This window comes from Mytilus galloprovincialis, chromosome 6 (genome assembly GCF_965363235.1).
Source record: "Mytilus galloprovincialis chromosome 6, xbMytGall1.hap1.1, whole genome shotgun sequence".
Lineage (NCBI taxonomy): Eukaryota > Metazoa > Mollusca > Bivalvia > Mytilida > Mytilidae > Mytilus > Mytilus galloprovincialis.
Window position 1 is genome coordinate 65122189 of NC_134843.1, and position 26192 is coordinate 65148380.

At 31.7% G+C, this 26192-nt stretch overlaps 1 protein-coding gene and 1 long non-coding RNA gene across 3 annotated transcripts in view; both read right to left on the bottom strand.

Moving 5' to 3' along the window:
- Positions 1 to 696: 696 nt before the first annotated feature.
- LOC143080117 (lysine--tRNA ligase-like) overlaps positions 697 to 26192 on the bottom strand; it is a 38613-nt gene continuing 13117 nt past the window's right edge. For both annotated transcript variants that reach the window (XM_076255805.1, XM_076255804.1), the window contains 13 exons: positions 24873 to 25035; positions 23145 to 23238; positions 20381 to 20463; positions 15053 to 15156; positions 14023 to 14148; positions 13198 to 13317; positions 12483 to 12645; positions 11620 to 11793; positions 11252 to 11337; positions 10011 to 10096; positions 8672 to 8798; positions 2308 to 2451; positions 697 to 952 (listed from right to left, as the gene is read on the bottom strand). In XM_076255805.1, coding sequence (XP_076111920.1) covers positions 872 to 952; positions 2308 to 2451; positions 8672 to 8798; positions 10011 to 10096; positions 11252 to 11337; positions 11620 to 11793; positions 12483 to 12645; positions 13198 to 13317; positions 14023 to 14148; positions 15053 to 15156; positions 20381 to 20463; positions 23145 to 23238; positions 24873 to 25035 — 1551 coding nt within the window. In that variant the 3' untranslated portion in view covers positions 697 to 871. The remainder of the gene's footprint in view (positions 953 to 2307; positions 2452 to 8671; positions 8799 to 10010; positions 10097 to 11251; positions 11338 to 11619; positions 11794 to 12482; positions 12646 to 13197; positions 13318 to 14022; positions 14149 to 15052; positions 15157 to 20380; positions 20464 to 23144; positions 23239 to 24872; positions 25036 to 26192) is intronic.
- LOC143080116 (uncharacterized) lies at positions 4775 to 6096 on the bottom strand. The gene is made up of 2 exons (XR_012979627.1): positions 5570 to 6096; positions 4775 to 5103 (listed from the first exon to the last, which is right to left on the bottom strand). It is a non-coding gene; the product is annotated as an uncharacterized LOC143080116 (long non-coding RNA).

The following is a 26192-nucleotide window of genomic DNA, read 5'->3' on the forward strand; positions in this document are numbered from 1 at the left end:
GTTGTATGGAATGATTGTAAGGTGTACATATCTAGCGGGCAGATGTCATGTGACGTTGACCTCATTTTCATGGTTCAGTGGTCAAAGTTAAGTTTTTGAGTTTCGGTCTTTTTATCTAATACTGTATGCCATAGGTCAACTATATTTGGTGTATGGAAATATTTTATGATCTTTATATCAGTTGCGCAGGTTTTATTTGACGGTGACCTCATTTTTACGGTTCATTGCACAGTGTTAAGGTTTTGTGTTTTGGTCTATTTTTCTTAAACTATAAGTAATGGGTCAACTATATATGTTGTATAGAAGCATTGTTAGCTGTACATGTCTGCCTGGCTTGGTTCATCTGACCTTGACCTCATTTTCAAGGTTCATTGGTCTTTGTTTAGTTATCTTGGTTAATGTTAAGTTTATGTGACAGTTGTAATAAAGCTTAGCTTTATACTTAGGACTATCAACATAATATCAATGATTAGTATAGAAGGCGAGACATTTCAGCGTGTGCACTCTTGTTGTAATTAAGGACTGTACATATATTTTTATCAACACTGCAAAAAAGTGTAATATTTTTGTTTTTTTAAGTCCCTTAATCATGTTAATTGATCCTAATGTACTAAACAAAAAGTTTGGTTTCCAATGTTGAACAATGAGTGCCAGTTTTTTGTGCAAGATATCAGAGTTGTTCTTGCATAAAAATAATCTTCTATTTTCAAATGATTTACTGTAAGTGTCATTTATATAATCCTGCTTGAAATAAGGATTTTAATTAACAAATGGCCTAATGAAAATATCTTACATAATAAGAAAATTCTCATGCAATTAAGATTCTTAAAAATAATAAATAAATAACAAGATCTTAATAAATGTTTTTTCGTTAGCTTTCATTTCCCTCTTCTCCTTCTTTGGTTGGGGGTTTCTGGTCATCTGGTTTCATGGCTGGGAATAATAACACTTCCTAAAAAGACAAAATATCATCGTTTTGATTTTTGCTAACATAAAATAATCTATATAATACAACTGTAGATTTATTTCTTTTATTGGCATTTTAATTTATTGGATTTCAAGGGTACAATAAAACACAAAACAAAGAGACTTCAGATTTAAATAGTGCTTTTAAACCAATGTTACCTTCAGAAAACACTTTCTTCAACCATAAAATAGGGACCATTGAATTTGTCAGAATGAATTGAGGTTTATAGTTCAATTGGAAATCATATAACAATATTCAAGTATGTCTCTCATTCAAAGTACTAGCCTATAGATAAATAAACTGCTTTGCTGAGCGCAGCTGGATTATAACACCCTCAGAGGTCCAACCCTGAACAGTTGGGGCAAAAATGGACACAATATTCAAGCTTGATACAGGTCTGAATTTGGATTGTAATTAAATATTTGACATATTATAGGTTTCTGAATAAATGAAGTCAAAGAACTTGAAATTAGTTATATGAATTAAATTTACATTCAATTAATGATTTCTTGCTGTACAATACACTGTGCTGTTGCACAATACTAAGTAAATCTGTTGTCAGACTATAAACAAATAAAAATCAATTAATTCTCAATGTCATATCAGAAATTTATAAAAATCAAAAGGGAGCTTACATCAATAGTTATAAACAATTCACCAAAGATTCATGAGAACTGCTGACAGCATTTTTTAGTTATTGTCCGAAAACTGGAAAAAAAACCTTTTTTAATGAATAAAACCCCACAACTCAGAAATGTAAAATGTAAAATTTATAAAATTCTAAAGGGAGCTTACATCAATAGATATAAACAATTCACCAAAGTTTCACAAGAACTGCTGAAAGCCTTTTTGAGTTTTTGTCCGAAAACTGGAAAATCCCCCTTTTTTTATGAATAAAACCGTGTAACTCAGAAACGTAAAATCTAAAATTTATAAAAATCGAAAGGGAGCTCATGTAATTAGATATAAACAATTCACCACAATTTCTTGTAAGTTGGTGAAAGCATTCTTGAGTTATTGTCCGATAACTGGAAAATTCCCCTTTTTTTAATGAATAAAACCCCATAACTCGGAAACATAAAATCTAAAATTTATAAAAAACAAAGCTTTAAGGGAGCTCACGTCAATAGATATAAACAATTCACCAAAGTTTTATGCAAATTGGTTAAAGCGTTTTTGAGTTTATGTCCAACATGTTAACGACGGACGGACAGACGGACAAAGGTATACCATAATACGTCCCGTAAACGGGTGTATAAAAAATAAATCAAAACATGATTTTTAAAGTAATACTTATAAGTACATCAGAAAATTTCCAGTTATAAACATAAATGTTTTACCTTTATATTGTTTGAATCTGTAAGGAACATAGCCAATCTGTCAACCCCTAGACCCCATCCAGCTGTTGGGGGCAGACCATATTCTAGAGAAGTACAGAAATTCTCATCTACAAACATAGCTTCGTCATCTCCAGCTGCTTTATCCTGAAATATATTTATATATATATTAACTATCAATTTTGTATGATGGATGCAAACTTATGCAGAGCAACATGCACAGAAAAAAACACAGAAAATTCACTTTAGATTAAATCAGAAAACAAAGGAGTACCAGCTTATCAATTTATCATCCTTACAGTAAAATTGAAATGAAAGTAATTATTTAGTGTAGTTTAAAGATATTGAAAATTTATAACAGGAAAATACCGGTTCTTATCTCATACTAGTTGGCATTTGTGTTTTAACAATGTGCATTCTAACTGTTTAGTTATATTTGTTTAACACTTTTTTCTTTCAATACACAATACAATCTCGAATACCATTTTTAACTAACTTATTATACAATCTTGATCAATGTTAAATGTTACTTAACATGTTTATTTGGTTTTTTTTTTAACTGAAAGTACATTTTTACATATATGTACTTTTCTGTGGTGGTTGCATATGTTGCTTACATATTTCTATGGATTAATTTTTTTATTTTTGTTTTAATAATTGTGCACTTCCGTGTTCTTCTTGTCTAGCCAATGGAATCAAAGCGCTACTGCATCATTCTTGTATAGCCAATGGAATCAAAGCAATATTGCATCATTTTTCCTCATGCTCAAACAAATCCGTGCATTTATTATGTAATGCATAAAAATCTTTAGTATATAGTATATATTAGCGAAAGTGTAGGAAATTGATAGCATTTGCTTAGTTTGTATCAGCAACTTTTGGGACAGAATAAATTTGGATTGTGATTAAATAGTTGACACAGCATAGGTTTCTGACACAGAATGAATGTGGTCTAATAAACTTAAAATTTTTGTTTTGCCTTTGAGCAATTCACTATGCTGTTGAATATTAATCCTCTCAAAAAAATGTCTGAAGAAATTTTCTTTTTATTTATGAAATTTCAAATGAGAAAAATTGAACCCAACCCCCCCCCCCCCTCTCAATTTTTTTTTCATATCCCCTTTTCCTTTATTCCAAAACCGATCTCAATTCAAATTTCTAATGGAGTTTGCAACAATAATTACTCATTTAAATACATCATAAAATATTAAAATGTAAAAAAAGTGCTTGTTATCACTGAAAGGTAAAGATTGTTTTAATTTATCAGTTGGTAATAAAAGTGAATATACATTGTATATTGTATAAAACAATGATTTAAGTTGATTCAACTACTATTCTGGACAAAGAAAGATAACTCCAATTGAACTTGTGCAATTAGATATTTCTTGCTATTGCGCAATACTGTGCAATTGAAAATACTTGCTATTGCACAATACTGTGCAATTGAAGATTTCTTGCTATTGCGCAATACTGTGCAATTGAAAATGTCTTGCTATTGCACAATACTGTGCAATTGAAGATTTCTTGTTATTGCTGAGTACTGTGCAATTGAAAATTTCTTGCTATTGCACAATACTTAATATAATAATTTTGGATCCTGATTTGGACCAACTTGAAAACTGGGCCCATAATCAAAAATCTAGGTACATGTTTGGATTCAGCATATCAAAGAACCCCAAGAATTCAATTTTTGTTAAAATCAAACTAAGTTTAATTTTGGACCCTTTGGACTTTAATGTATACCAATTTGAAAACAGGGCTAAAAATTAAGAATCTACATACACAGTTAGATTCGGCATATCAAAGAACCCCATTTATTCAATTTTTGATTTAATTTTGGACCCCGATTTGGACCAACTTGAAAACTGGGCCAATAATAAAAAATCTAAGTACATTTTTAGATTCAGCATATCAAAGAACCCCAAGGATTCAATTTTTGTCAAGTTTGATTTTGGACCCTTTGGACCTTAATGTAGCCCAATTAAAATGGGACCAAAAATTAAGAATATACATACACAGTTAGATTCGGCATATCAAAGAACCCCAATTATTCAATTTTTGATTAAATCAAACAAAGTTTAATTTTGGACCCTTTGGGCCCCTTATTCCTAAACTCAGACTTGATTTTGATGTAAGAATAAAAAAGCTGAAATATAATTATATTGAAACAGACTGGGTCGCGAAGCGACCCAAACCACCTCGCGCAGCGAGGTGGCCTTCACGGCCGGGGGTCTGGGGGCCGCTCAAGGCCCCCAGAAAATTTTGGGATAAATGGTGCAAAATTATGCAATCTGGGCTATTCCTGGCACTTAAATTTAGTTTTAAAAAACATTGTTTTTATATAAGATTTTTCCCCATTTTTCAAAAAAATGTTCAATATGATATAACTTCTATCATTTTTAGATTTTAAGAAGAGAAAAAACATACTTTCTCAATTGCTGACAACTTCTGATAATAAATAAGAAAAGGAAATAATTAATATTTAATAAGGGTAAACATTTATGGTGTATAAATAATATATAATGGCAATTTCATTTCCATAATTCATTGATTTCATTGTCACTAGTGTCCTTTTGTCTTTTGAGAAGCTGAGGTAATGTGTCCTAATCTTGCTTTTTTGGCTGCTTTTTCAATCAATTCTTTTGCTTCTCTCTTGGAAACTGTTTTTTCCTGCGATTTGATTTGTAAGTTTGCTTTTTTTTCCTCATTGATTAATTTCTTTTTGAGCAGTTCTTCCTTGTACTGCTTACAAGCAGTTTTCATATTTTTACACAGGTGAGGATCTATCTTTGCATGTACCTAAAAATAAAACAAGTTAAGTATTACAACAACAAGTCAATCTAGTTAAAAGAGACTTGAGATGCATTTTGAAAAAATGTCTGACTACAGCATTAAAATGTTTTTATATTGTAGATTAAGTGGTAATGATTGCTTTTGTCAGGTTGGGACATTTAAGGGATATCCCTCTTTAGGGATTGTTCCCAACCTGTGTGTTGGTGTTCATCCCTTTGACTTGTACATCATTTGAAGAAATATTTGCAGAAAAAAACTAAGTCCAGACCTACAAAAAATTTGGGCATAGTAGCCCCTAGAAATTAAGAATTTATACCCCCCCTATCCCCAATTTCCCAGGCCTTAAAGTTTGGTCAAAGAAAGAAAAGCAAAGAGAGTAGGACAGTTCTCCTTATCCTAAAAGAACATACCTCATTGCTTAAAAGATAGATACAGAACATTTAGACAAATAAATAAAGAAATTTCAACGTACCAGACAGGCTGTGGTTTGTTTTTCTCATTTTCAAATTGTCCAGGTGAAGTTTTTTGGTTAAGTGTTGCTCCAAACTTTTCCAGCCTCTTCCAGCGTAATTGATGTCTTTTTGACATAACTCACATCTGGCAATTCCTCTTGAGTTAATTTTCCTAATAAACTGGCCTACTGGGTTGCCATAAAGCGAACGTTCAACCCAATCCCATTTCCAAGTTTTTGACACCTTTGTCAACTTCCAAATTGTACGAGTCCCTCTGAAGTACAACACGGGAAACCATCTTTCATCTTGACTTTGAAATCTCGACCAATCACGTTCGTCCTTTTATTAAAACATAGCTATGGCCAATCAAAAATGAGCTTATTTCCGCTTTTGGAAGTTTTTTTATATAATTTTTATCGGATTCGGAGAAGAGCGGAAAAATATCCGGTTTTGCCGTGATAAATAAAAAAACGGAATTCAAAGCAAGAAATCGGAAAAAAGTCGAGCGGAAAGCGGAATTCCGCTAAAAAACGGAAGAAAATCAGGTCTGTAAACTGATGGGACCAAAACTCCCAAAATCAATACCATCCTTCCTTTTATGGTCATAAACCTTGTGTTTAAATTTCATATATTTCCATTTACTTATACTAAAGTTATGGTGCGAAAACCAAGAAAAATGCTTATTTGGGCCCCTTTTTGGCCCCTAATTCCTAAACTGTTGGGACCTCAACTCCCAAAATCAATACGAACCTTCCTTTTGTGGTCATAAACCTTGTGTTTAAATTTCATTGATTTCTATTTACTTAAACTAAAGTTATTGTGCAAAAACCAAGAAAATGCTTATTTGGGCCCTTTTTGGCCCCTAATTCCTAAAATGTTGGGATCAAAACTCCCAAAATAAATCCCAGCCTTACTTTTCATACCCGTAGCCAGGGGGGGTTCGGGGGGTTCGGACGAACCCCCCCCCTTGAAAACTATTAAGCACTGTTAAAGTCGATGTTCTGTTCGAATTGTGACTGTTAAAGTCGAGTTTGTGAGTCAAACGAACCCCCCTTTGGAAATTCCTGGCTACGGGCCTGCTTTTGTGGTCATAAACCTTGTGTTAAAATTTCATAGATTTCTATTCACTTTTACTAAAGTTAGAGTGCGAAAACTAAAAGTATTCGGACGATGCGGTCGTATAAAAATGAAAACAACACGAATTGATACAAAAAATGTGCATGCAAGATTTAGCGTAGAAGTACATCTGTCTGCATGTTTTTAACAGTTTCATAATTTACTGTTACCAAGTGAAAAATTTATAAAAATCGCCAAAATCCATAACTTTGACTGAAAGATGAATAAAATTCATGGAGACAAATTCTTTTGCCAACGACAATTTTTTTTTAAATTTTGGAAATAAAGCTATAACAATAGTTAAAAGACCAAAATTAAAAGAAATAAATATCCTCACTATTCCTGGGAAGACTTTGAAATCCTGAATTTTTGCAAAAATTTCAAAATTTGACCTTTCTGCACTTCAAAGGAAAATTTGAGAGGTCAACAATAGCATAATCATTAGTATCATATTGGTTCATATTATTGATAAAATCATACTAGGGCTTAAATTAAAATATTGTTTGTTTGCCCTTTACCGACCGACCCTATAAATTCGTTCCGCCTGAAAATCTTTTATTTGTATTTATCAGCAAGATTTTATTTTATCTTATTTTTTCGTTCCTACCAAAAATCTTTTATTTGTATTTCCCGCTCAAAACTTTTTTACCGGAATCCTCGGGTTTTATCTTTATCGTGAAAGGTCTAGTCCATTTGGTATCACATGAGCGTTTGACATGAACACTTGCATTTAGAGTTTCAAAGCATTTGTTTGAAATCGATGTTGAACGCTTTGAAATCATGATATGACGTACGTTAACTCTGTATCTTTATACTTGAAGAGCAGGGTTCATTTACAAAAAAGTTTGTTTAATAAAAAATTATCAACGTGTGTACAAACTGTAGTATTTTGTGTAAACGGACGTTGTATTCTATGTAGGGATGGCCTTTGTGATCCGTAGATCAGGAAGATTATGTTAACGATGCCTTCGACCAGCATTGCTATATTATTTATATCTGACATGAACCAAAGGTGACAAAAGCCTGTGAAGTGAAGAATATTTGGCAGTAAAATCGCCCAAGTTTTCCATACAGATCATTTATAAATGCGATGTAAAATATGTGACAATTGAGTTTAAGTCTTGTAGCATTTTTATTAGAAACATAGGCACACACGGAAATTTAAACACTCTAGGGACTTTTTCTACTAGTAATGTATGTCTGCCCGGACATATTTTACCAGGACAAAGTTATCTCTTACAGATCACCTTTAGGTAGAGGTAAGCGTACAAGGTACGTTGTACAGAATATTAGTGCAAGTTAAAACTCTTCAAAGTTCCAGGCATATATAAACGTTGAAAATATGCGGCACAGCTCTATATTTTGATATTTGAAAACAAAATAGTAGTGCATATGAATTAACTTCACATTCTACATGATATTTTTTTTCGAAGCGTAGTCCCAGAAACTTAATAGCAAAAGCAAAACAGACAAAAATTACATTATGCAGATTTTGTATCTATAAAATAAAATATTATACCTACCTGCCTACCCATAAAAAAAAATATACCGAGCCAATTTTTTTTTTTGGGGAAAAAAATAAAATATTTTACCTACCTACCTACCCTGTTTCAAAACATAGGGTCGGAAAAGGGCAAACAAACAATATTTTAATTTAGGCCTAGAATGGCTACACAATATTCATTTAATGGATATCAAAGGCCCCCATTTTATCAAACATAAAATGTTTTTAACCTTTGATCTTGATAGAAATTCCATTTTTAGTAAAAGCCCCTCATAAGGTAAATCCTTGAACTTTTTGATTTTTTTGTTCTTTTCTAATATCATTACATGACTAGACCTTCCTTGTAACAAAATATGAAGATGATCATGTAATCTTGGTTCTGGATGACTTTGTATGGATTTATCTTAGACAAGACGCTTAATTGTAAAATGGCAAGTGTTTTTGAATGACAGAAATCAAAATAATGATGAAACCAGTAAACTTGTACAAATTTAGAACTAACTTTAGCTTGCTGTGCAAATCTCTCTCTCTGGACTACAGGATCATTTAACTCTGTGTAGGCATTTATAATCTCCTTTTTACAAACAAACATTTCAAGTCTTTCTGTTAAACCTGGTGTTGTTCTATGCCTTAAAAAAAAATATTAATTGTGAAATATTAAAATTAAGCAAAATACATCATGTTAAGTTTTTATACATTTTTTTTATATGTTACTATTCCTATGTCACCTATGCAAAGTATAAAGATCCTAAACTTTTTTGCTTGTAAAGATGCGGATTTGGTTGTTTTTTCTGTATTCAAAATTGTATTTTTCGTAGATCTTTGATTTTGTTGTTATACAAATGTCTGCATACACGCCTTTAAAAAAGTTGTACTTTGTTGAAAATTTGTTGTTTAAATTTTGAACCCATCAAATCCACAAAACTTGGTATCCATGAAATGATAATGAATCAATAGTTTGTTCTTACTTAGCAGATTTTAAATCTTAGCTTGCCATACACATAGCAAAATATCTTCTTTTTATGGTTTACAAGTATGAAGTATTTTTGAATACTTTTAAAACATATGTAACAATCATATATATGGCCTTTGTTAGTCTTGTATGATTTTTAATTTTAGTTTCTTGTGTATAATTCGGAGTTTAGTATGAAGTCCATTATCTCTGTACTAGTATACATATTTTTTTAAGGGGCCAGCTGCAGGATGCCTATGGGTGCGGGAGTTTCTCACTACATTGAAGACCCATTGGTGGCCTTCGGTTGTTGTCTGCTCTATGGTCGGGTTGTTGTCACTTTGACACATTCCCCATTTCCATTCTCAATTTTATATAACAATCCTGAACATCACACTTCCTCATATATAAATAATTGTTTTTAGCTGAAAGTTTAAATCGGGTCATAATCCATCAATATACTGAGATGTGGTAAATCAAACTGGGACACCTATTAATCATCAACATAAATTCTTATTAATTTTAACAACTTCTGTAGTAAGTAATACAGACATAATATGCAGAACATTTTTGAAGCTTAATAAAATTCTTACGGTTATAAACTCATCATCCCCTTTACAATGTTTTTTTCATTTAACAAAAGAAGGAAAAATAGGTTCCTTTAAATATTGTCAGCATTTTACATCTTTCTATTTATGTAATTGATAATGTACTGTTTGATCTTATCAACCCCAAAATCCAGAATTGAATGTTGTCACCATCACACCTCTGCCAATTGCTATGATTTAGGGTAATATTCACAATGACAGAATTGACAGCTTCCTAACTGAAGTCAATGGTAAGTTTTAGATATTTCTTACATAAGAGATAGTGTAAACAAAATACCTACCATTTAGCTAATGGACTCATAATATGTGGATGTTCTGTAATAAAGGCTGGACTTATACATTCCTCTTCTATATATTCACCAACTAACTAGAAAAAATAACATGGAAACAATATATGAACAGTTAATGACAATGGACTGGGCATAAAATCTCATTTAACTTGATCCACCATTAAATAAGTTTTGGATAACTTACATGATATATATATATTCTGTCCAAAAAATATTAAAAAAAATATACATATCACCACAAGTTTTAACTTCATAAAGCATTTAAAGTGTAACATTCCAAAAAAAATAATGAATAAAAACGTAAAGCCTCTTACGTATACATTCTACCAAAATAAAACATTTTTTGTTGCTTCCCCATAATTCGTCACCAAGGACTCAATCACAAATGCATTTTATATATAGTACATGCATGTAAATATCGGTCACCGGCAGAGAAAATGAAACTACATTTTTACATGAAACAACAATAAGACAGAGGAAATAACTTTATGTTTCCAAATATTTTAAGAGTTATCACCCTTTGAATAGTTCATAAATTTAATGAATTTAGTTAATAATAGAGCTTATATTTTAACAACATTTTTTTTTTACAAATTCCTTTATGTTTTACCGACAATAAAAGAAAAGGGTTTTTGGCATACCCTAGCCTGTTGTGTCTGAGAATAAAAAATTTTATTTGAAAATGGCAAAATTTAAAGGATAATTTGCTGATAATATTCAAACAAATTAACATCTGGTAACAGTATAACCAAATGATTACTATCCATAATAATTGTTTGCAAAAATTGTGAATTGTCATCTTGACCATTAGTAATTTATAAACGTATGAATATTTCAAATCCATTGGCAATTTTGGATGTTCCATTAAAACATACAAGGTACCCAGAGAAGGCACTTTCAAAAAGGGTTACTACATAGAGAAGCATATTTGGTCTGCAACTGATTAATAGATGAAAAATCATGTAGAATTTAAGGATCAGATAAAATGTTTTATCATGTTTATACAGATCCCTTATTTGAGTTGAACATGAAGATTGGCTATGAAACATCACCAGGAGCTGTTAATTATGTGTATTGGCATATATACTATACTTTTATGCTTTTACATTTTTCCACCCTGATACACATAAATTAATATGGCTTCTACTAACAAAAGCTCCATTTGGAATAATTGTGTTTAGAGACCACTTATGTCAGTGCACCTTTCCTATATTGCCTATACATGTACATACTTTGTCTAATAACCTGGCTGTTGTTCTTGGTGATGTACATTCTACTCCATGCTTTTTACATAGATCATCAATAAATTTTCTACTTTCTGAAAATAAAGAGAAATAATTCTTTTATGTCATCATCATCTCATGCTCTTGGATTCAACAGGGCAAAAAATAATCTGACCTTGGTGCTTTTAATATACTTCAAACACAGTAGAATTGACATTGAATCGTGCATATATAATGAGGGTTTGGTTCTGAGAACAAAAAATTAAAATTGATGATTTCCCAAATATATAGATATAAGATTTTTTACTCAAGATGATAGTTTCAAAAAGACAACACATAATGTACCCACCCTGTTATTTTCACTAAACAAAACCTACCCTCTTTGCCAAATTCTGTAGGATTTGGGAATTTAACTCCCAATTTTGACTCTAATTCTGGAATCATTTTAATCCTTCTGAATGGTGGTGTAAAGTCCACTTCCCAAACTGGTCCATCTGGACCCTCAGGATGATACGGTACTTTATAACCACCAGTCAATGTCTTTACCATACCTATAATGAAATGTTATTATCAAAGTATATGATACAGATTTCACTATTTCTTCAATAAAACAAGAGAATATATATTCTGGTACAAAATGTCATATATTTTAGTTACTTCTTCTGTCTCTTTGGTAAATGTTCACTGTATCACAAAGCATATAATCAGTTACTATATATTTTGTGATGTAAGTTATGGCCAACTTGTAATGAAAACTCACGAATTCCAATATTTTTTGGGAAAGCTGATATATTCAATTTATAAAATGCACTTTCAAAGATTGATAGATTTGACATCTTCAGTAAGACTGTTACCATTTATTGTTTGTTTTGTATATAGTATCAATGGTTCAACTGTAAAATATTTTTGTACATGTATATAATTTTGTTGTATTTTTAAAGTTATCTTTTGATTAGTATATATATACAATTGTTTCATTTTATTTCCTGTACAAATGTATCTACACCGTATAATCTTGTGCCTAAATACACAGTCCCATCTGTTAAGACTCAGTTTTGTTCATTTCTGAACTGGGGTTGATCTTTCCAAAACATCCTTGCAGTCAGATTACATGAACCCTAAGCTGCATAATTCCATAATCCTTTTGTACATTAAACTGAGTTAACAGTGCTATTTTCAGGGTACTGAATAGTATATGAAGCATTTCTATTGAAGTTGACCCAGTGTATATTGTACTCACCAGACACCAGTGACTCTGTTATTACCATAAGGTCTTGGTAGTCTGCGTAGGCCATATAAAATTCACATGTTGTAAATTCAGGGTTATGTGTTAAATCAATGCCTTCATTTCTAAACTGTCTCCCTATCTCATATACACGGTCCATACCTCCAACCACTAACATCTGGCAATTATAAATAAACACGTTTCATTTTAACTGTATAACAAAATTGATAAATTTCATTTTGAAAATAATCTACATTTGATAATAACTTTTCTCTTTATAATTTTCAGAAATTGTAATTTTTACAAGACAATCATCAAGTTAATAAATATAGCAATTTGATAAATTACAAAGATAAACTTTTATCAACTTCTCTGATAATTATTTTAAATGATTATTTTGATCAAAGATTTGACAAATTATAATTAAATCTATACTTAATAATTCATTGTAACCATCAAACATTTGGAAATAAATATAATCGTTTCTTAATTTGTGAGAATTTAATCTGCAGACAAAATTAAATGTCCTGATGTTTAGGACCACCTTTGTTGGAAACTTTTAATTTCATATCTATTGAAAAACAACTCCAACTGAATCATATTTATACTACATTTTTTATGAAAACATTATATCTTATAAAAGAATGAAGCTAAAAAAATCAAACTATATCTTAAAATTATAAATCTCTGATTAAGGGGAAATAATACTGTTATAATGATGGTTACTTACTTTGAGATAAAGTTCTGGTGCTACTCTCATATATAAGTCCATGTTAAGATCATTGTGATGTGTGATGAAAGGTTTGGCTGTAGCACCACCAGGGATCATGTTCATTAATGGAGTCTCTACCTGTAAATTCAGACAAATGATTAACAAAGAAAACATTATAAAGTATAGTAATTATTAATATATTCCATTTCAAAGTTGTTTTATATCTTTCTATGATCGTATGAGATTGTATTTTGTATATATTTATCTCCAGTTTCACACGTGAATGCAAGTTTTTAAAATATTCAAAGTATATTGTTATTGTTGTTTAAAAAGATTTGTTGTTCACTAATTGACCTCATTATATATATATTTAAATCTTAATAGATGTTGTTATGGGCCTAGATTTCCGTGTGTGGTAAGTCCAAAACAAATAATACATGTGAAAAAAAGAGTAATTGGCAGGCTTTATCATTTTACTTGACAAATGTTTTTTTTTAGCTTGTTTCTATTAGGGAATCATTCTGACTTACTTGTTCCAAAATGGCATAAATAGTGTTGGCATTGGCACTAAAATTAGAGTAGGTTGGGTTTGCAGAAACATGTACTATTTTTGTGGGCTTAATTTTGTTCAATTGTGGTTAACATATAAGTGTATATATATTTAGAGCAATTCTATTTCACGAATCAATTTTATTTCTTATTTATGGTATTCAAGAATTATCACTAACCAGTACACTTCTTTTGAATAAAATGGTTGTGGAAATTTTTTACAACTGTCATTCGGTATGTTTTTTTTTTCAATTTTCCAACATAAATACTCTCTATTTTTTAAAAATGATTTACCTCTAAGAAACCCTGCTGATCAAAGAATTTTCTAATGTAGTTTATAATTTTAGCTCTGGTTATAAATTTCTGTCTGACTGGTTCATTTATAATCATGTCTAAATATCTCTGTCTGTATCTTGTTTCCTGTAAAACAAATGAACAAATTTTCAAAATTAGTAAGAAACAATTAATCTGACAAATGTATATTACACTATTGTCTAAGTTTAAACATATTTATTTATATTGGATTGGGAAACAAGTTATTGTAACTTATATCAATCCCTTTCCAGTTTGAGGGTGCGAGGGCTGCCTTGTAGAGGCATTAGCCTGCTCTTTTTCGACATCTAAAAGGGTGTCTTTTAAGTGCAAGAGATATGGCTCTATCTTAACACGGGTCAGCCATTTATCGTTCCCTTCCGACAGACTATCATCTTTTTAATCAAGAGCATGCTCGTAAATAGTGTTAAGGGAGGAGGGATTGAACCAAGACCCTTTGTGTTAGTAGTCCAATGCACTTACCACTACACCACGGCTCTTCGCTTTTCTTATACAATAAGGTATAAGTGATAAATGTAGATACCTTCAATACCATGCAAGCATCTTTTAATTGTAAAATAGTGTTTTTTTTTTCAAATTGGCATTTTACGGAATTTACTGTCATTTCTCTGTTTTATTATTAGGGTATTAAGATTCAGCACTTGATTTTCAAAATCATTTAGTATGAAATGTATTAAATTTTAGGAACAATTATGTCAAGTACATGCAAAGATGGCAGTATCCTGCATTTTTTCACATCTAGCTATAGTTTCCAAACATATAATTTTTGACTAAATTTTATATTTTAACAAGATTTCTTGAAAATCTTTCAACCACAGGTCAATCTTCTGTAAATTTGTTGAAATGCACCTACAATGGTTTTTCCTCTTGGAGTCAAAAAGGTTTTTTTCTCTATAAAATTATCAGTTTGCAGAGTCAACATATTTTTCATTGGTTTTTAACTAAAGAAATGTCCTTTGCTACAAGACTCTCTTTTTTTTAATGTCCTTACCTGGTTTTTAAGACCATAATGTAAATGTGGCAGTTGATGTAAACATGGAGATAATAATGTTATTGTCTTTGGTATAATACTCAGCTCTCCTCTTTTTGTTTTACCTACAAAATAGCAACCATTGATAGACCTATATTCTATTCATAATTATTTTATTTTTCTTGCAAGCTTTCATACAAACTTCATGGTGAACAACAAGTGTTTGTTGAAATATCAAATTTTTTGTTATCATTTCACTATTTTAAATCTCGGACTATTTCTGAAATTTATTCTTACATACCTTTGATTTTTTAACCCTGTATACTAAAATTGTTTGTATGCACATTGAAATATATGTGATGTATCAAATTTTTTGAAGTCAGACACACAAATCAATGAATGTGTATGTAGATAGATGTTCTTGTGTTCTGTTAAATTGTTCCTTTTAAAATTGTTATACGATGATGACTGATGTACCAATAATTTGACTATTTTATTTATTATGTCTGTTTAGTTAACGCATCAATGTAAATATAATGGAATTTGATGAGACTGTCATCAAAGTGAGAGGGTTAGCGCTATAAAACCAGGTTTAATCCACCATATTCTACATTTGAAAATGCCTGTACCAAGTCAGGAATATGACAGTTCTTGTCCATTGGTTTTTGATGTGTTTTGTTATTTGATTTTGCCATGTGATTATGGACTTTCCGAAATTGATTTTCCTCTCAGTTCAGTATTTTTGTGATTTTACTTTTCACTGACAGGTATAAAATGTTTTTTTTTTGTTTTGTACATGAATCAGACTGTTTGTTTTCTGTTGCAATTAAGGGAATATGATACAGTAGCAGGGGCAGATAATAACGTTTTCAAAACTGTTCGTGTTGTTTTCGCGACTTTGGTACCCAGAACGTTGTAATTTCGCAATGTTTCTAATAAGAACGTTAACATTTCGTGACGTCGCTTTAAAAGAAGTCATATTTCGTGGAATATTCACTGACGTCATTAATTTCGGTTTCGCGAATTTAAAAAAAGTACCTGCTAAAAAAGTTGCCATTACTAAAAGACGGAGAAATCCGCCGAAAAGCAGTGAGATTAAAGGAAATACTTGAGATGAACAAAAATAAATCAAATACAATTTTGCATAACGAAATTGAAGAAATAGTGATAGACACAGAAGAGAGTATTGACAGTATAACATGGAAAGACGGAAGAAGAATTGTGGAGCTTTTTAGTCTGGTACTAAATAACTGTCAAAACTGCACGGCCCAGCGGAATCTGCTCAACGTAGAGAAAGAAAAATTGCAAGGAATCGGGGTCTATCTTACTATTCGTTGCTTAAACTGTAACATGCTGAAAAACATTTTACCAATAACACAATTCGGAACAAAACGACCTGCAATAGCTAATTATGAGTATTGGTAGCTGCTTAACGTCCAGCGGCAAATATTTAATTTCACATTTATGACATCCAAATGTTATTTTAATGAAACTTAAAGAAATAAAAAAAGGTATGAACCCGTGATTAATGAGAAAAAATTAACAAAATCTATATCGCGTAGGGTGGCCGAAACGGGTCAGGTGTTGAAATCCATACACAAAAGTTATTACTACGGCATGTTGTACAGCTGTGCAATATTTTTCATAACGAGAACAGTTATTTTAATTTATTGATAATGAATTCGAAGTAAATAATACTATCTTGAATTGAAAAACATCAGAATCAAAATAGTTAAGTTTGTGTCTTTTTTTCTTTTTTCTTGTTAAGCATTTGGCAGCCTCGGAGAATTGTCATTGTAAGGCCAAATTTAACAGACTATCAATGAAATAACAAAACCGACTTCATGTGCGAGACTCTCATTGGTGGACAAAGTCGTATAACACCCCTATTCGTAAATAAAATAATAAATAAAGAGAGTGTCTCATCCTGTTCTGGACTTGCCGATTCTAATTGATATTTTAAAAACATATAATATTGTATGTGTATGTAGAAAAACTGTCAATAATAGTCCGTTAAAAAGATTTCAAAAAAATATATTGGTGTCGTTTTTGGTTTGAATTTAAGCAAAATAGTACCAATAGATGCAGAATTGTCACACGTTAGTTTGTTTAATTGGTTGTATTCTTTTTGTATATGAAACTGGATGTTATAGACCAAAACAAGAAAAACGCCCGTACATGTACATGCTGTTAAAACGGCTTGTAATTAAATGGCGTCTTTTGGTATTGTTCATCATATTTGTATTTTGTTTATTGTTTTGTACTTAAATCAGGCCGTAAGTTTCCCGTTTGAGTTGTTTTGCATTTGCCATGTAGGGGCCGCTTTCATAGCTTACTACATGTATGTGGTATGGGGTTTACTCGTTCAGCAGGGCCGTAGCGTAATGGAGGCAACTGAGGCACATGCCTCACTTTTAAAACGACGACCAAACTTTAGAAGTGTCATTTTTTTTCAATTATGTATTTTACATTATCAATATTCGAGTTTCGAGTTTCAAATGATCTACCGTCACACTAAATACAGTGTATCCAATCTGCAGCACGTGCAGCTTTTACCATAGCGGTGACGGTAAAAAAAAGTGTTCCGAATACAAATCAAAATAACAAAAAAATCAAAAAAATCTTAATGTCGTTACTAAACTGGTTGAAGACGAGTTCTTTAAAGAGAAAAAAAAAGATGAAAAGGGTAACTCATGAGTATTAAAACCGCTTATAAGTATGCTGGCTTATTCCTTGGTTTATTTTTGAATCGATAACGCTACAGTTAACCAATGTCTACACTTTCAACTCACTGAACAACAAATGCAATATCTATGTAGCAGCTAGTCTATAGCTACACGTTCAATAGTCAAAATCTACGTAGCACTACGCAGTAGCTACGATATTCAACACAACCCTGGTAACTTGTGATATTAGTACGTCAAAAATATGGTTAAGTAACAATGTTGGTCTAGTCTTCTCTGTATACGCCGTAAAAAAGGTTATGTAACTTATCTATTGATAAAGACATCGTTCAATATTATTCTCTTATACCGGCTGCTGTACTTCCTATGAAATATTATATTACAACTTCATTTTCGGTCGATTGAGGCAATAATGGCATGAGTTAAATTGCACGAAACAGCTCTTATTATAAAACAAGAAGTACTGCTTATAATTCAAATTTGAAAGATGATTATCTTTTGAATGTTAAAAAAAAAATCAAAGTACGTCGGGACCTTTTAAGGGCATACGATACAGTTACAGGGGAGGTAATGACGTTGCTAACGTAAAATGTTATTTTCGCGACGTCAAACTGTGACATATCGGGAAAAGATGCATTTTTCGACTGATTTTTATCATTCAAACTGATTTAATTTGAAAACGAGTGCATGGACCCCTATTTTTTAAAATGACATTTGGTTTCATTTTGCATGGAGATTATGTGGACCAAATTTTATAAAACTGTAAATAGTGCATTTTTTTTAATTTTGATAAATAAAAAGCAAAAAATGACGTTTTTTTCTCAATTCATGACCATTTGATAAATATGTGTTATTTCTGAATAAAAAAGTGCATAAATTTTTATGATACTTATAAGATACAGAAATTACAAATTATTTAACAAAAAACAATTTGTGTTTATCTTTTAAAACAAAAAAGTTATGGCTTTCTTTCGAAAGAGAAAATACGGCCACAAATCCGAATTTTGAGCAAATATACAAAATTTCGACCTTATTTAACTCAAAAAGTAGCACATGAAGGTATATTTTTTATTACATATTTGATTTAATCAGGCAAAAAATAGCCTATATAGAAATTTTCATCAAACTGTAAATACGGAATCAAAACTGTATCGTATGCCCTTAAAGTTGACGATACGGTATCGGTTTTGTCATTGTTGAAGGTTATACTGTTGTCAATTTATGGTATCGCCTCACTTAATTTATAGTTGGTTCACATGTCAATAATGTTGTCTGATTCCTCTTACAGTATACATGAAGCAATTTAGAACTAATGTCGGACGGCGATGCACCTTTATACTTCTATCAGATTTTCTTTTTTGCCGTACATCTGACAAAGCAATCTGCTAGAATCCTTTATTATAGTCTTTTTTTTTATCATGAAAAGGTTCCTGTCCAAATTTCGTTTCGTAAATGTTTAACACAAATGTTTTTCCATTTTATGATTAACCATCTTATAAATTTTTATGATAAGTATCAACGCTTTGAAAAACACCTGCATATACTTGACAGCGAACTCGTGTACGGCGGGAATGATTACACCACGTTGTTGCGATTAAAACTTAATCTAACGTAATTTAGCGCCATACTGACAGACGTCGTAAAAAATTAAGGTATATGGCTATTATTGAAAAAACAAGCACATGGACCCCATTTTTTTTCTTTTGCAATCAAGCAAGTACTGTTTCAAGAACACTCCGCCAAAATTTCAGAAAAAAATCAACAATCAAATTTTTTCTGCACTTCCGAAAAGACGCAAAAATATGGTCAATTTCTTTATTTCGGATATAGCATTCTAAATCCGGAACATGATGATTTGATTTAACCTTAAACTTGTTTCAACATGTTGATGCCATGGATCAAGGGAATATTTTACAAAAAACCCGGTTAAGTTATGACTTTTCGTTCAAAAGTATTGTTACTTTCTTTAAAAGTCATAATTTATGAAATTTCAGGGATTTTCTTCCAAATATGCAAATTTCGAACCAAATTATCTCAAAAGGTAAGTCATGAAGGTACTTTTTTCTTTGCATATTTTAAAAGTACACATTAAAATTGACCTTCTATCAAAATTTTAAGAAAAAATCAACGAGGGATCTCTACTGTATCGTATGCCCTTAAGTTTTAACATTTGTCATAACAGATCCACTTATAGCTTGATATGCATGTTACTTATGAATGTTGTTGATTTTGCTCATTGTTGAAGGCTGATGGACGACCCATATTCATAAAACATCTTCTTATCTAAATATTTATCATACAGAACATTAAGGACGAACAAAAAAAAACTAGTGGTGCCCTGCTGTTACATTTTGTTGTTAGTCAAATCATTATATCTATGGTTTTACTATTATATTCATCAATAATGATAATTTAAAAGCCAGATATTTCAAGGGTGCCGTGACCCATCGGGATAGCTAGTGGTGCAAAGCAACGAATAGGCTTCAGATCATATTTTTGTTTTTTCTTTTCATTTTTAGACTTCATAAGTTTTGCAGTATAATAAGTAGTAACCCCTTTTAAAACTGCTGTACCTATACATTTTTTTAAGACAAGCAAACGAAGGCATACTGTCAAATAAAAAAATAAGTTTTGTGAATTCTGATAATCAAGTGAAACAATTTACCTGGTTTGCCTACAACACCAATAATGTCCCCTCGTTTTATATTGTCATTTATTTCATCAAAAGAATCTTCTGGTTCAAAAAATCTAAAAGGACAAAACATAACATAAACATGATAAACAAGAATGTGTCCATAGTACATGGATGCCCCACTCCCACTATCATTTTCTATGTTCAGTGGACCGTGAAATTGGGGTCAAAATTTTAATTTGGAATTAAAATTAGAAAGATCATATCATAGGGAACATGTGTACTAAGTTTCAAGTTGATGTAACTTTAACTTCATCAAAAACTACCTTGACCAAAAACTTTATTTACCTGAACTTTGCACTATCATTTTCTATGTTCAGTGGACCATGAAATTGGGGTCAAAACTATAATTTGGCATTAAAATTAGAAAGATCATATCATGGGGAACATGTGTATTAAGTTTTAAGTTGATTGGACTTCAGCTTCATCAAAAACTACCTCGACCAAAAACTTTAACCGGACGGACAAACGGAGGCACAGACGGACGGACGGACGGACGAACGGAGGTACAGACCAGAAAACATAATGCCCCTCTACTATCATAGGTGGGGCATAATAAAAAACATGTTAGACAATGTATGAAAAAACATTTACCAGTGCAGGGCTTTCCAAAGTAGCCAGTAGACAGCAGATTTCCGCCGTTTAGGGTGGCTTCAAGTGCTGTCTACTTCACTGACAAAAATATAATTCAAAAAGAAAAAAATATCTTTTTCAAATGTTTACAGGCAGCCGAGAGACATATTGTCGCAAAGTCGGGTAACGATAAACAAGGAGGAAAAGTCAGTGTTTACCTTGGGCTAAATATAGTTCACATGAATTCAGGTCACTGATTGGTTGCCTATTTTAAAAAGTCAGAATGAATCGTTTCTTTTCAATGATAACAAGAGAGACATTCCGGTGGTCATAGAACGATAACAATAGAGACGTTCGGATGGTCATTAACTCGTTGGTTTTGGCATTTAGAACGTGAAGACTATCATTTTTTATGTTCAATGAACCGTGAAATTGGGGTAAAAACTCTAATTTAGCATTAAAATTAAAAAGATCATATCATAGGGAAGATGTGTACTAAGTTTGAAGTCAATTGGACTACAACTTCATCAAAAGCTACCTTGACCAAAAACTTTTAACTTGAAACGGGACAGACGGACGAATGAACGCACAGACCAGAAAACATAATGCCCCTCTACTATCGTAGGTGGGGCATAAAAATATGAATAGAAATGCATACGTCGTATCCACATCTCATGTGGATATCTTTTAAGTTGGTTTACTTCAAGAATAAACTTTAGAGAGTTTGTAAATAAAATTTGAACATAACTAGAGGCTCTAAAGAGCCTGTGTCGCTCACCTTGGTCTATGTGAATATTAAACACAGGACGCAGATGGATTCATGACAAAATTGTGTGATGGTGATGTGTTTGTACATCTTACTTTACTGGACATTCTTGCTGCTTACAATTATTTCTATCTACAATTAACTTGGCCACGTAGTTTCAGAGGAGAAGATTTTTGTAAAGGATTACTAAGATATACGAAAAATGGTTAAAAATTGACTATAAAGGGCAATAACTCCTAAAGGGGTCAACTAACCATTTCGGTCACGTTGACTTATTTGTTAATCTTACTTTGCTGACATTTATTGCTTTTTACAGTTTATCTCTATCTATAATAATATTCAAGATAATACCCCAAAACAGCAAAATTTCCTTAAAATTATCAATTCAGGGGCAGCAACCCAACAACAGGTTGTCCGATTTATCTGAAAATTTCAGGGCAGATAGATCTTGACCTGATAAACAATTTTACCCCAATGTCAGATTTGCTTTAAATGTTTTGGTTTTTGAGTTATAAGCAAAAAACTGCATTTTACCCCTATGTTCTATTTTTAGCTGTGGCGGCCATCTTGGTTGGTTGGCCGGGTCAGGCCACACATTTTTTAAACTAGATACCCAAATAATGATTGTGGCCAAGTTTGGTTTAATTTGGCCCAGTAGTTTCAGAGGAGAAGATTTTTGTAAAAGATTACTAAGATTTACGAAAAATGGTTAAAAATTGACTATAAAGGGCAATAACTCCTAAAGGGGTCAACTGACCATTTCGGTCATGTTAACTTATTTGTAAATCTTACTTTGCTGAACATTATTGCTGTTTACAGTTTATCTCTATCTATAATAATATTCAAGATAATAACCAAAAACAGCAAAATTGCCTTAAAATTAGCAATTCAGGGGCAGCAACCCAACAACGGGTTGTCCGATTCATCTGAAAATTTCAGGGCAGATAGATCTTGACCTGATGAACAATTTTACCCACGTCAGTTTTGCTCTTAATGCTTTGGTTTTTGAGTTATAAGCCAAAAACTGCATTTTACCCCTATGTTCTATTTTTAGCTGTGGCGGCCATCTTGGTTGATTGACCGGGTCATCGGACACATTTTTTAAACTAGATACCCCAATGATGATTGTGGCCAAGTTTGGTTAAATTTGGCCCAGTAGTTTCAGAGGAGAAGATTTTTGTAAAGGTTAACGACGCCGGACGACGGACGACTGACGACGGACGCCAAGTGATGAGAAAAGCTCACTTGGCCCTTCGGGCCAGGTGAGCTAAAAATATATGGACTTCCAATTATATTTTGGTCTTCACCAAAATCATGTTTGTAATATTATGTATTTTTCAACACTATCAGGACTATCTCTCATTTTACTTGTACTGTAAGACTTTAAGAGTTACTTACTTTTTATTTGACATGACCTGGATTTTGACCCCTTCTGCTCTCAAGTCATAAAATATCAGTTTCGAACTGGACAATCTTTTTGCATGTACTCTTCCTGTAAAATATTAATAACAATGATTTTGAATTGCATTTTATGTACAAGTAAAAGGAAATGATCAAATCTAATCTTTTCAAATAGGTCTAAGAGCAATAACTCTAACACATTTGGGAAACTCCAGTTTTTACATCATGCAGTAAACTTGCATATTAGAAAAAAATAATGTCAAAATATAAAATGGTAAACCAAATGAAAATATTTCCATGCTATCATGATTGTTCAACTGACAGATGACACAACTGATTGAAATGGAAATACTATGGGAACTTTCAGATATACTCAAAAGATAAAACAAATGGACTTAAGTATCATCGGTAGAACAAACATCAGACTCTTACATGACCTATTATCAAATAAAGCAAAAGTGATGTCTTTTGAAACTATCAGAAGTTTATAAATGAATTTGACAGCTGTCAAGACTAAATGTACAAATTGTTAAGTGGTTGTACCAGAAATCATGTTGAAATTCATCTTACAGCTAATACATTAATGCTAGCAAGACAAATCTTTGTTTGGCTTGCTTGCTTTGCTTGTATCAATGTTTGCTCAAGCATGGCAATTAAGATAGGCGGGGCTTCAGCTTGTATACGTCATACTTAAATTTTATTGGACGGTTATGTTTGAAGTTAAGGACAGTCACACTAAATTTTAAAACATCACAAGCCCCGCCTATCTTAATTGCCATGCTTGAGCAAACATTGATACAAGCAAAGCAAGCAAGTCAAACAAAGATTTGTCTTGCTAGCATTAATGTAAAAGCTGTAAACATAAATTTTTTCCACTTATATATTAGAAATAGTAATGTGTAAGATGCTGAATATCTTCCTAGACCCTTTACCTTTCAGAATTTATTTTGGTTTTATTGCAGATTAAAGGTTTTAACCCAAAATTAATGAAATTTTGGACCAGGGTGCAAAGGGAGAAAATGTGGGTTTCCCTGTTTCCTTGGCAACCATTCAAAAATCTCTTACATTATTTTCTCCTTTTTTGAAGAATTATGCCATACTGATAATAAATTTTCAGAAAATATATATATTTTTTTTTTTTCATGTAATGACATATATATTTTTTTATCATGAAAGGAGACAGAACACAATACTGTAACATCTGCCAATATTGATCATAGAAACGCTCGTCTTCATATTTTTTTGGTTAATATGAGCTAGCTATCATGGGATATTTTAATGTTTTTGTTGTCAATGTCTGTTGTTAGATTTGGATCTCATTGACATGTGCCCAATGTCTCTTTCTATTAAAGTTAAATATTGACAGTTTTGGCTTTTCTGTCGAAGCAGTTTTAGGGTTTTGATTTTTTTGACCTGAGCATACAGAAGAGGGTATTGAGGATGCTGTATCAGAATTCAGTATTTTGAAATGTTTTGTGGACTAGTTATTGGACTTTTCCCTATTTAAAGCAACCATGTGGCTTATACTTTTCTTGTGTGTTTTTTTTTTTATTTTTACCACCCTTTGATATCTGTTTAAAAAATACTGGTCAATACACAACAAAATTTAAATACCCTGACTTCTTCACAATTATTAAGTGTCTGAGAACATGGAGAACCAGAAAATGTTTATTGCATGGCCTGTGCTTGTTTTAGAAAAAAAAAGTATTTCGACAATAGACAAACCTGCCACAGTGACTTCCTCCTCTTTAGTTTCTCCTATAGGTGTACTGTCATAAGTGTCAATAAATGTGGACAGAGACATCTGTACATGAAATTTGTGTGGATAGGGGTTTTGTCCCTTTTCTTTAAGCTGTGCAATAGACTTTGACCTGAGCTTGAAGTATTCCTGTAAAAAAACAATGTTATCTTTATTTCCATTTTGTAAAAACTAAAGGACAACAACAACTTTTTACTCAGAATGTGGAATATGCCAAAGAGGTTTGTAATCTTTGATATGAAATCATCTAAATTTACTGATGATTTCATTTCTGTTCTAAGAAATGTATAAATAAGAACTTGTATTTGAGAAAAATTCAGATCATTTTGCTTGTCAAGTTGTGTCAGAACATGTGATGTATCTGGATCCTAAAAAAAAACCTGGCAAAGTCAGTCTTTATAAATTGCTAAAAGTTCAACTGTTAAGCTTTGGAGGACAGCATGACAGCTTTAGAGATGTTACAAAAAGTTTTGTAGGTTTTGCATTTCGATATTATACATGTTCTACATGTACATCAATAATTCTTTGCCTAAATTTGGTATAAATATTTGGAATATTGTCTCATGATTTTCTACCCAGTCTTTTCAATCAAGATCTAGTGGTTATTACTGTAATCATTGAAGGTGTATAAGGTATATTCATATAGACATGCTATTCTAATAAATTATAATTGTTTTTGTCTATAATATCAAAACACAGTTAAATTAATTATTAAAGGGAAACTTCGCAAAAAAATCAAAAATTGATATTATGTCCATTCTGTATAAAAATGCTCAAATTTATAGATATTAAAGTTTTATTTCGCTAAATAAGAGATCACCATCGATTTTAAATTTTGAGTATCAGTTCTCTGCTCTCCGCCATCTTGTTACCTTCTCCGATGAAAAATCCCGATATGTCTATAAACCACAAAGGAACAAAACTACAGTAAACGATGTAGTCGTAATTGCGTGTCGATATCTTGTCAATCGTACGGTTGTTTTATCTGACTGACTAACTTGATACGAAAAATGGTCTTATATTTTTAAATAACCATATAGTGTGTTATTTTTAAACTGTTAATATTGTAATTAGTTAAAAAGTCAAAGTTCAAATCATAAATAAGTGTTCCGTGGAAATTGTTTTCGAAAATCTAATTCGTTCATAATTCTTTCAAGTAATAAACTTTATTTAAATAAATTCGGATCTTCCCTCATCGGATCACCAGCATGGCTAAAGGTATTACTCCCAAAGGTATTGGAAGGGGTGTAAGGTGACACGTCCAGGTATTCAATCGATTTCCTGTC